Source organism: Hibiscus syriacus, unplaced genomic scaffold, assembly GCF_006381635.1.
Source record: "Hibiscus syriacus cultivar Baekdansim isolate YM2019G1 unplaced genomic scaffold, ASM638163v2 tig00116951_pilon, whole genome shotgun sequence".
Lineage (NCBI taxonomy): Eukaryota > Viridiplantae > Streptophyta > Magnoliopsida > Malvales > Malvaceae > Hibiscus > Hibiscus syriacus.
This window is the reverse complement of record NW_024063482.1, coordinates 5,080,962-5,093,509: the sequence shown is the minus strand read 5'-3', so window position 1 is coordinate 5,093,509 and position 12,548 is coordinate 5,080,962. Positions and strand designations below refer to the sequence as shown.

At 32.4% G+C, this 12,548-nt stretch overlaps 1 protein-coding gene across 1 annotated transcript; it reads right to left on the bottom strand.

The window, feature by feature from the left end:
• Nucleotides 1–3,253: 3,253 nt before the first annotated feature.
• Nucleotides 3,254–11,651, bottom strand: LOC120189162 (phospholipid--sterol O-acyltransferase-like). Its single transcript, XM_039192498.1, is given in 17 exon segments — nt 3,254–3,609; nt 4,235–4,324; nt 4,409–4,493; nt 4,567–4,671; nt 5,197–5,362; nt 5,722–5,793; nt 5,883–5,934; nt 6,137–6,231; nt 6,441–6,540; nt 7,391–7,482; nt 7,484–7,566; nt 7,660–7,873; nt 8,790–8,866; nt 8,965–9,134; nt 9,876–10,020; nt 10,133–10,268; nt 11,374–11,651. Coding segments are annotated over 16 exon segments (1,908 nt in total). The 5' UTR covers nt 11,608–11,651; the 3' UTR covers nt 3,254–3,609; nt 4,235–4,242.
• Nucleotides 11,652–12,548: the final 897 nt, after the last annotated feature.

Here is a 12,548-nt window from a genome sequence, read left to right as displayed (position 1 = left end):
GTTTAGGGTTTAGGGTTCCACCACTCAATGGTGCCAGCTTCGGATCGGATTCGGGTGATAGGTTCAATAGAGTTGAGCCTATTGATTTGACACTCATTCTGGAATTGTGACTGCCGCTAGGAATGGTCAGCCATAGCTAGGCAGCCATTGAAGAGCAGAGAATGCACACTTATTGATCTAATTCTATGGTGTTCTTGTGAAGATGAGAGTGGAGGGGATGGGGGTATTTATAGATGTGAAGGTGAGGGTTGTTTCGACATTATACAGAATGCATGCATGGCTAATTGGCGTTAATGGCTTACACAAGTAAATGGGGCAGGGCAGGTGGCTTCAAGTGTCACTCGATACTTATAAAATCATGTACCAGAATGAATGAACAAATATCCAAAACAATCAAATGTCGATCTGTTTTAAATTTTAAATTTTAAATTTCAGATAACGTAAAACATGATAGTAATTAAAGTAAATCGAGAATGTTTAGTATATAATTAACTCTTAAAATTTTCATATCTTGTTATAAAATTAGTTCTATTTACATGTATACGCGTGTGTTTAATATCAGTATTAATTAATAGAGTATGTAAAAGCCAAAGGAAGCTGAACAGTTGAGGTGACGAGCACGTGAAACTGTGTGTGCTCGGGCCGAGGACGCAAAGAACCGACGGAGGGACATTATTTGTTTGTTTTTGTGTTTGTGGATTCTGATGGCGGCGACAACTGGGCCGTAGCATGTTACTCGCCTTGCCATATGTTCATAGTTGTGGCTATCGGTTCAATCAAATCGGGTGAAATACATTATCTATTACGAAAACAATCTTTCTAATCCAATTTTACTCATTTAATTTGTTAATAATAATTTTGATGCAAATATTAGTATTTAATATGGTAAACTATTCTAATGGTTACTAATGTTTGGGTAAATTTTTGTTTTTACCACTGATGTTTCAAAAGTTACAAATTGGTCACTAACGTTATTGTTTGTTACAAATTGATCACTCGCCGTTAACAGGCGTGACGGAAAACACACCTGGTCTGTTAACAGCAGTTAACAGGCTTACCTGGATAGTATAATTACACAAATTATCCATGTTATTTATATATTATTTCAATTTGATACTAGTTTTAATAAATTAAAATATATTTATTTTTAATTCTTATAAATAATGATATATTTTTAAAAAAAAATCAAAAATTTAAAATTAGTTATAAAAACAAAACAAAAGTTTTTTTTAATAAAATTAATATTTTTTCTTCCCCAAACTTTTTTAAATAAATACTAATATTAAAATCTTGTTTATGAAGAAAAAAAGTTTAATCGGTGCATAAAATTTTTTAAAATTAATTTTATTAAGTCTTTCATTTTATGAACAGTCTTATAATTTAATTTGTCATTAAATCTTTTAAATTAAATTTTACCACAACATAAATCTTTTAATAATAATTTTGTATCCCTAAATCTAAAAAAACCATATGAAGTTAAAAAAAATCACTGTAAATTCTCTTTCTCGTTCTTTATTTTCTGTTGATGTCTGGTAATTAGTCCTCAATTCTCTTTAGTTTGGCTGCTTTGAATTTTGAAATTTGACGAGATTTTCATTTTTTAGATTTAGGGTTGTTTCCTGTCTAAATCGAAAATTTATTTAATTGATCCTATTTAGTTGTGATATAAAAACAATAATATAATATATTATGATAAAAAATAACGTGATGAGAAATTATTCCAATATTCAAGCTAATAATAATATACCAGACAAAATTCCATAACATGAATGATAAATTTGTGAATGCACATTATGTATTCCCAAAAGATGCTATATCGGAAGCACGAGGAAATACAAGAATACCAATTATGTTAAGGGCTCTCAATAAGACAACATAAATCTATTTATGAAATATTTACAAGCATTAGAAATCGAAATCCTTATGGCTTTTTGCAGATAGAGGCAATCGGAGCTCCAAAATGAATTAGCTATAGACACCAATTTACACCACCTAATGAATTCATCGTGATTAAAGCAAATGCGGTCGTATCATCGGATATAACACGAGTTGAAAATTTGTTTGTCCTCGGGCAGAAGCCAGACCTTCGGCCGATTTATTTTTATTATCTCGAATCTATCATTCGGATGGATTCAATTTATTTTTTTCCTTGTGGTTGAAATGAACTCTATCACGAATCTATAATGAACTAGTTCAACTTGACGATTATCGGAAGAAGAAAATATCCATTAGTTACCTAATCTACAAAGCTCTCGGAATATTTACTGATGATATCATCACGAGTTACTTCGGATGCATTTCGGTCCATTCCCTAAATAATTTCACGAGCTATGTGCTTATTAATTTTTCATCATATCAATAATAATAATAATAATTAAATTTACAATTTATGTTTGTGATAAAATTTAATTAAAAAAATTAATGACAAATTAAATTATAAGATTGTTCATAAAATGAAAGACTTAATAAAATTAATTTTAAGAAATTTTATGTACCGAGTGAAAAAAATTTCTTCACAAACAAGATTTAAATATTAGTATTTATTTAAAAATTAAAAAAAAAGTTTGGGAAATTTTTTTAATTTTATTAAAAAACGTTATTTTTTTGTTTTTATTAGTTTACCCCAACATTAGAAAAACGTTTATTTTTTTATAACTAATTTTTAACTTTTGATTTCATTTTTTGAAAATATATCATTATTTATAAGAATTAAAAATAAATATATTTTAATTTATTACAATTAAGATCAAATTGAAAGAATATATAAATAACATGTGTAATTATACCATCCAGGTAAGCCTGTTAACCTGTTAACTGCTGTTAACAGGCCACGTGTGTTTTCCGTCACGCCTGTTAAAGACGAGTGACCAATTTGTAACAAACGATAATGTTAGTGACCGATTTGTAACTTTTGAAACATCAATGGTGAAAACGAAAACTTGCCAAAACATTAGTGACCATTGGAGTAGTTTACCCTATTTAATATATTATCAATTAATCTAAATTAAGTACTACAAAGATTGATTATGAAAACCGTCCCAAGTTAATCTTGCTCAATTCACAATACCAAAATCTGGAAAACATTACTTATTGGTAATACCAATAAAGAACTTTTGTGTATATCATCACAAAAGTGTTAATCTAATAGACAAGATTTAGACCAATTTTATCCCATAGAAATGAGGTTGCTGTCAATGTATAAATATGAATCAAGCATCTTTTACAAGATTTTCAAATTCTCAATACAAGTCTACCGATGTTCAATTCTTATAAATATGAATCACAGTTCAAGGATGACACCATCCTCTGCTTTATAAGAATTCTTAAGTCTTCCGTTGGAATCTAAATCTAGAGCAATACTAACTAAATAATGGTTTGCTCCAATTTCAGCCTTGGCTATAATATAAGATGCTACCAGCAAAGAATTGGGCTAACTATGTCATATCGATCGCAAACGTAACTACGTGGTATCAATGTTACCCTGTAATGAGACGAGGGAGCCAAGGAATAACTCTGCATGGCATACGAAAGAATGTCGGGTTGCCAACCGGAAAAACAACCTTACTCGAGACAGAGCTCCTTTGATTTGCTTGTAATCCCTGGTGACGTCTGAAGTAGAGAAATTAAAAGATGAGGTTCAACAGAGCAAGTGATGCATGATGAAGGCCATCCCTTCTCAAATTTCTATGTACTTTAACATTCTAGTTTTTTTTTTGAGAAATATAAGAAGCGATGATATCTAGATAAAGATTTTTCACACAACATATCCATATCCATATCTATGTTACTCGGATTCGGGTGTATGTGTCAGAAAATTTGACTTTTGTTAAGTTTTTCCATGTATTTGGAGGGTCCGGGAGGATCCTATTCATGTACTTAATGTCAGAATATCTGTTAGACACAAATGCTTTAAGAAGAAAGACGACTCGGAAAAACCACCATGTAATAATAATGTGATAACTTTAGTATGGCAACTCTAAAACATCTATTACAGTAATATTATCGAATTTATCAAACTGTGGACCCGAATTCCTCAACAGGAAGCATGTAAATTTGGGCCAAAGGCAAAGTATATCAGTAAAGGTGACCGATTCAAAGCAGGTCAGAAAATAATTAGTACTGTCAAAGTGGGAACTATAGCAATATAGGAGAGCATTAGTAGTAAACTTTGTAGAACTGAAGCAACGAATCAGTTCATATTGCAGGATGGACAATAAACAAGTGGTTAGCTTACCTTCTATTCTATATATAATGCCGAAGCGTATCGGCCGAAGAATTCCTTAACCTACAGCTCTGTCCCAAATGGACATCCCCGAAGACATATCTACATCACCATACAACAGGTAATGAAAATCTTATAACATTAATTGGTAAGAGGAAAAGCCGGATATAAAATAAAATATGGAACCTGTATTCACAGTATTCAGGCCATGCACACCGAGCTTTTCCATAATCCCAGTAGCAGTCGTCATCCCGTAAGGGCCCTCGCTTAGCTATCAGCATTATTATGAGTAAAACTCAATTTAACCTTCGAGAAAAGAAGTAAAACAATACACAATGTTTTACCTTTTGTAACAAAATTGGATGGTGCATCAACATGGATATCATGCCAAATTTGGAGCCATAACTCTCGCATTAGAGCCGGTGATCTAACTATGTTCCTGTGATTTGCTACAGGAAGATGATATCAGTTTAACCCACTCGTAGTGGCAAAGTGGAAGTCAAAGAATATTAACATTGTTAACTCAATTTTCTTGTAAAAGAAATGGTAGAAAAATAGGAAGAGTGCAACTAACTAAAAAAGGGTCAAAATAACGCTCCTCGGCATAGAGAAATGGGGAATACAAAGTAAACAAGCTAAGTAGCTAAACCGTGAATGGAAGACGAGCTTTTAAATATTTATTTTGATTGTTGTTTAGCAGGAATGCACAATAGGTGTTCCCTGGTTATCATAACTCCGATACTTATAGATTATGCTGGAAATAAAAAGAATTTTTTTTTCCAAAACCAGAGAGAACCACTTTCGATAAGATCCCCAATCGGATGTCGGGCCATAACCACAAGAACCATAATGCTGGGCTATTTAATATTCTTAAAATGAATAGTAGCAAGGAAATTCAGTTCAACATAATCTGAAATCATACTTCTATGAAAGCCATTTATAGAGAAAAGCATTATAAAGGTAATGTCACCCACCTTTATCAAGCTCCCAAACTGCTGTCCTCTTTCCTGGAATGCTTTCCGAGTCTTCATAATAAGTTATGTATTTGACTCTAGGTGACCTTGTCATATTGGGGACTATATCTTCATTATGATGCTCAACATTCAACTCTACTTGTACATCTGATCCATCATGCTCTGACTGCAATATGCAAGAGAAAGTTTACTATTTCAAACTCTCAATAATTATGTCATATTTAGGATATAGAATATTAAAACCTAGCAAACACACTCATTATATCAGATGGATAATGCATCACATGTTTCACCTATTCAGTACACAAATAAATACCTTTTTTATTATATAAATGGTTTGAGAGAAACATTCAATAAACAATGTTCTATAGCTCAGCTCAGATAGCTCATCAAACTAACCACAGAAAACTTCCAATCGGATACATATGAAGCGTTGAATATCCAGAAGATTGAAAGCTTTTCAAATCATCATAAAAATATGAATGTGCTTTCATCCACAAGATTTACTAAATTGACCAGGTATACCTGCGGAGCTCTTGTTATGTTCACTCTGGGCCCAAGCCAGTTCTTGCACCAAGTTAAGGAATGATATGGAACCTGCCACAATTACGGGTACATTATGCGAGTGATAGACCTTAACTATAAACTGCAGATCAGCATCTGTAATCTAGTAGCAAAGAGCTTACTGTCTCATCTCCGCTTGTAGCTCCTGGATTTCCTTCAACCTGATTCCCCGACCTACAACAATAAGTCCTATGCTAGTTAAAAGTTAAATCTAAAGGGGTCAAAACATTCGTCAATAATTATTACTACTTTATTTCATTTACAATAAAAAGTAATTACTGTTAGAGCTGTTTAATACTAAATAAAGGGCAAGAGATATTATTTATGCATATATGCTGTTGAACAGATTAGATGGTCCACAGTGTACAGTGCTTACCGCGAGAGCAATGATCCTTCAACTTCATATATGATATCAGTAATTATCCAGTTATCAGGGTAAGGTTTTCCACTTGGTGCAAAATAATAACCAACCTGCTTGCATTATCATTCAATATGACATTATCATTAAAACTAACCACAATATGTAATAAAAAAGAAACCATGATATATAACAACTATAGAGTTTTTCCATTTTTGTCGAGGTTATCAATCAAACAGCATTTAAGAAGTTCCTAATGCCATAACAATGGGCTAAACAATGAACAAGATAATTAGAATTTATATTCAAAATTTAATCATACCTCGGTCCTTGAATCTACTCCATAGATACAGAAAACATTCTTAATAGGTGGTCTATCCCAAGGTGTAAGAGGATTCAGGACAGGATCATCATGATATGACCTGAATGATACAGCATTGAAACAAATAGTCAAAATAAAGTAGAAATTACATTATTTGTTTGTATTAATTAAACTTCCAGGACAACTATTATTAAAACAAATAGATGAAAGTATCAATTAAAAATGGAAATTTCAGCTTCTCAAGTAGCAGAAAACAAGGAAATCAACCACAGATTCTGGAAGAAAACATTTGGCAAGCAGATAGGAATGGATGAATGTCAGTCCATTTAACATTATTAAGTTATGATAACTGGCAAGCGTGCTTCTGTGACAGTTCCATGAAGAACTACTTTTTCTGCATCTCCATATAATATTAATTAGTACATGTAATTCATGACTCCTGACAGTGAAAGCACTTCGTTTATCATGTCAAAATTGGCAAACATCAAGAAGATATGATAGATTGTTAAATTGTTTGAAAGTATCATCGCTTGAAAACTATTATATATTTAAAACTATGATAGATTGTAAAAAATATTTGGGAAGCGTCTACGACAGAAAGTCCCAAGTATACATGAATCGGAAAATAAAACTTGGTAAATGACTATTCACATATAGTATAAAAACCCAATTATGTAATAGACCCATGCCTAAAAACCTTTTCTGCAGCTCCACGTACTTTTTTAAAGCAAAAATGCAGCTCAATACTCTCAATAACGATAGGACTGCGTGCATGATACATTAGATGCCATTTAAGTAATTTATGCTGAAAGGACGTTATGAATGTCCACCACTGACAAAAAAGTTGATAAACATCATTTTTAGAATCAATCATGTCTATCAGCCAATAATGACCTAGAAAAGGTAATCATAATTTTCTCAAATGGCATAAACTTTCTGTGAATACCCACTTCTTCAGTTGGTGCAAGGTCCTCTTGCTATCTGAATCATAATCCTCTATAGCTTTGAAAAAGGTACCATCTGCTATTTCGCGGGCTGAAAAATGACAACTGTGTTGGGAGTCCACATTCCATGCTAGAAAGGTTGGTCTGGGCAAACTCTGAAACTGATGGATAGGCATCAATCCCTGTTAATAGAAGACACTGCTGTGAGCATCATAGTAGTTACCTACATGTCACAATTTAAATAAATAAAAGAAAAACTGATTCCAAAACCATACCGCGGGTTGAAGGAATTTCAATGTTGATTATATTAGTTGAAAAACCAGAGTAGTTTGACTGAAATTCCTTTTCCTCACATTGATACGTCTGATGACCCTGCCTGGTTCCTCCAGAAAAATGCTTCATATACATGGCATCTGCCCTACAGTACTTTGAAAATGGCATCATCCATAGTGACGAACCGAATGAATTGAACATCAATCGAGCTGTTCCCTGATACCTTGCCAAAATATAAAGAAAACAGATGTTAAAATATGCATGATAATATAACAAACACTATTAATCCTCACATTTTCAAGCCAATGAAAGTAAGTAACAGCAGTAGATTTATATATATTTCATCCAAGTGCTGCAATTTAATTTGGTTCATTCAAGATGAATCATATAAAATTGAGGACATACTGACTTGAAAAGAAATCAAGGAATTCCATGTCCAATTTGCTGTTCTTACATCATTCAAGATGAATCATATAAAATTGAGGACATACTGACTTGAAAAGAAATCAAGGAATTCCATGTCCAATTTGCTGTTCTTACATATGCAGTATTGAACATCAATAACTTAGCTGTTAGGCATAGATGTTTTTAACATCTTGAATTTGATCTAGTTTTATTGTATAAAGTTTTCCATATTGCATTACCAGACCTGTTTCATGGGATCATAGGAAATCATTCAGGTAGTTTTAAGGTTTCGAAAGCATATATCTCATTGGAAATCTATTAAGAAGTAGACATTTGTTTCCACAAAATCTGCCTATACCTTTCATTGAATGTGACTGCAGATTTATTTCTTACAAGGTCCTACCATAAGTTTAATCGTCATATGCTATTTCCTTATGGATAGCTTTTAAAGGGGACTAGTTTCCAAAAAGTAGTTGTGACCTGCTTCATTGCTCTAGTTCTATTGTATTAAAGTTTTATATATCGTTGTGACATGTTTCCATATTCCATTAGTATTCTATATGCTATTAAAAAAAATAGTATTAGGTATGCATGCCCGTTTATGAATTGTCTAATTGAAAAGGAACCATAACAGGGTAAGCTGTTTTCCACTTGAGCATGTAAAAAAAACTGTTTAAAAAGTTCATGCAGGAAGCAGTGGTTTTTGAGAAAAAAGTAGAAAAATAACCTCAGAAACAGGAAGGCCAAATGTGTTTCCAGAAAGTAGCGCTTTGACTGTCTCAGTTGAACCAAGAAGAGGAGCTCCTAGGTTAAAAAAAGAAGATAATGAGACCCAGAAAGGTCAGACAAGACTATTCCAGGAAAACAATCTTGTGTAAAGGATTTGATGCAAAGGATCATACCCACAGCAAAATAAGCATATATGTGATCATCCAACCATTGGATGTACTGTTTTGGTGCAATTTCTAGCTTTAACCACTCCAAAAAGTAGCGGAAGACATTATTACCCAATGAATGGGCAAACACAATTGATGGCCCCCCACGAAGTTTATAAGCAGTTTCAAACGTCAGCCTGCGATCAGAAGCAGCAGCACTGATTTACATGGGCCAACACAATTGTCACAAGATTGCAATATATTTGCACAATCACCAATAAAAAATATAAGTTACAATTAGCTTAGTTTAGTTTACCATCAACAGGACATCCTGAAAATTCAACTTAAGTAAGTCTAAAATCCAGCGCTTTCAACTCATCCTGTAGTTAAAGAGTCAAAGTAGCATCTCAGTCCAATGTATGACTCTGGGGTCGAAGTCAAGGGAAATGTGGAATTGGATTCTTATTTTTGAGTGCGTAGAAAAATTATTAATTCAAGAGCACGATCTAACATATATTTGTGCCTCGCATATAAGCATTTTGAGTCAAAAATTTTCTGTCAGACTAGGATTTAAACAAAAAGTAACTATAACTAAATTATACACTATTAATATAAAAGAAATTCACATCAAAATCAACTTTCTGACCACAGACCATAAAAGTAGCGTGATTTATAAAGTTAGTCAAAAAGAGGCTTCATGAGGAGTTTAAAACAAAGAGTTACATTCATTGAAAAAAAAATGAAAAGAAAATATCAAGCAAAATCTTGTCGGACACAGAACTTCCATGAGGAATAGACATATTTACTTTTAGTTTGGAAGAATCTATTGATGATGCACCAAAAGGTTAGTCACTGAAAATAAATAAATAAAACAAAATTTTACTAGGCTACATGCATCAGAGGTAGTAAAAACAGAATGAACCAGAAAATATACATACTTTAACTTGTGAAAATAAAGGTCACGCTCCTCAAGCATTGATGGAGACAATCTCCAATCATATGGGACAGCTATGATTGCATTAGCCTCAATACCAAATTCAATGCACCACTTAACCCATTCTTTCCACACTGAAGAAAGAGGGCCTGTTATAAAAAAAAAGGTTAAACATGAAGCATCTTGCAGAATGCAGACACTTGATATATGTTTTTGAATCAAATGTAAATAAGAACAAAACAAAGAAAAGGAGAACAATACCTGTAATGTAACCTGGATCAAGTTCTGTAATAGCAGAAAGACCACTATCAGGGCGTGACTTGCATTCTGGGTGATCAGTTTGGTTGTAAGGATCAAGTATCATACACTTAAGCCAACAATTTACAGCTGAGAGGAGCTGCAGTTAAAAGAAGCGTCACAATCTTTCCTTTTCTTTTTCTTGGTGAACGGAAGTGTGACAATCTTAGTATAATAAAACAACAAACCACCCATACAACCTATATGTGAAAAAGAACTCAGAAAAAAGTTGAGTGTATCCGTTTCAATTGTATACCAAGGAACATTGCATACCTATACTAAATGCCTAGGTAGGGGGGTTACTAGGTAACAACAGAATATTAGAGGAAATTTGTTCAAAGTGGGTATGGAGTACTAATGGCCTAGAGGAAGCATCAAAACTTATGAATAATGATATTGACGATGGTCCTGATTTCTTCACACATTCCTGATAGTCAACTTTTTTTGTTTTCTTTCTTCATTTTCAGTCTAGTGATAAGAGAAATGATTGCATTATTTTGATAAAAAGGGTGTCAATATTAAGTATGTTGATAACCATAGTAAGGAGCAAAAATCATTGATAATCCATGAACTTATATATCAATATTCTATTTCCATCTATAATCTTCAAAAAGAAGAAAAAAATCAACCCTATCAGCAAAGGGAAAAACATGCATACATAGGCTTTAAAGAAAAACGTCAAATTCAACTTCTTAGAACCTATAATACATCTTAAAGTCCCTAGCAATACAAAATAAATTAAAAATGAAAACAAGAGAAAAGAAACCAAATAAAGTTAAACAAGCGGGGCTGAAAAGCAACTTCATGAGAGCCTATAATTTAAAACAAGTTCATCATTCATTACTAAAAAAATATTTCCAAAAATCAAATTGTCAGATTACCAAACTAACTCGTGATTGACCATTTATATACATATAATGAACGTGAAAGAGCATTATTTGATTATGCTCTCTCTATAAATCAACCAAACTTTTAATTTTTCTAACTTTTTTCTTTGTTTCAATTTCAAAAATATCACACAAATGGGTCTAACAAACAGACAACAGACAGAATATGAGCAAAACAGAAACATTGGGGGGGGGGGTAAATACACACACAGAACAACAGAAAAAACTGTATAATCCAAAAGGCAAAAAGAGAAATTTACTAAAAGACAAAAGAATCAGTAAAACGACGACAAGAGCCCAAAAGCAGGGGATCCTTACTTTTGTAGTGTCGAGCCAAACCAGGTCGAGAGGATTGAAATCGAGGGGAGAGTAAGGGCAGTCGAGAATGGACCAAGCTCTCAGCTGAGTTGAAGCGAATCCTGGGATTATTATCCCCGATATCTTTGAATAATCTCCTTTCAGCTCTCCTTCGCCGAGTTCTAAAATTCCCAGGATTAGAACCGCCGTCAGAGTCATCGCTATACGACGGCGCTTTCGATCAACTCCGTTCATGATTGATTCCTTTCTTTCTCTTTCATTTGTCAGCCATTAAAATGCTTAGAAAGTTTACGATGGATGGCCATTCAACTTCATTGGGGAAGTTGGAAGTCTCGATTGTTTTAATAAAAATGGTAAACTACGTTAAATGGTCTTTAAACATTTAAGTTGTCTTCATTTTGAACACTAATCTTTTAAAACTTACAATAAAGTCATTAAATTTTTAATTCACTCTCATTACAATCACCTCCACCATTAAAAAAACTTATATGATAGGTTTAAGTCTTCTTATAATTTTTTTTTAAAATAACTTCTATATCGATTGTCATTGGTCTCCTTTTACTTACACAATTATTATCTAAAATACTCATTATACTCGAGAATTTCACAATTTTTCCACAGTCATCATTTTTCATTATTTCATCTAAATCTCAAACAACTAAAACTCCTTCATCGTCCATAATTTCTTCCATACTTAATCAACAACAATGAAAACCTTTTGGATGGAGCAACTATAACAACTCCATCATTCTTTTGAAGAGGGAAAATCTTGAAGTCCTTATTCAAATTAGAATAAAGAAAGTCCTCCAACCAAACCTATGATTATATAATTGTTCGATATTTTTGTTTAATCATGTACATAAATTTATTTTTGGTCTAATTAAACATCTGAATTTAGATTATTGGTTCAAATTAGTTAAAATTTATAATCTTCAATTTGAATCACAAAGTTAAATTTAAGTATAAATTTAAGAAAAAAATATATCAATTTAAATGTAAAAATTAAATTCATCCACTTAACTAGATCCAATTAGAATCAAAATTGAATAATCTCCTTTCAGCTTTCAACTAAATACGAGTCCTTAATTTATACCTATAATTTACCTTTATCATATATTATTATATAAAAATGTTTAAATCTATATATTTTATAATCAATCTAAATAAAATATTTA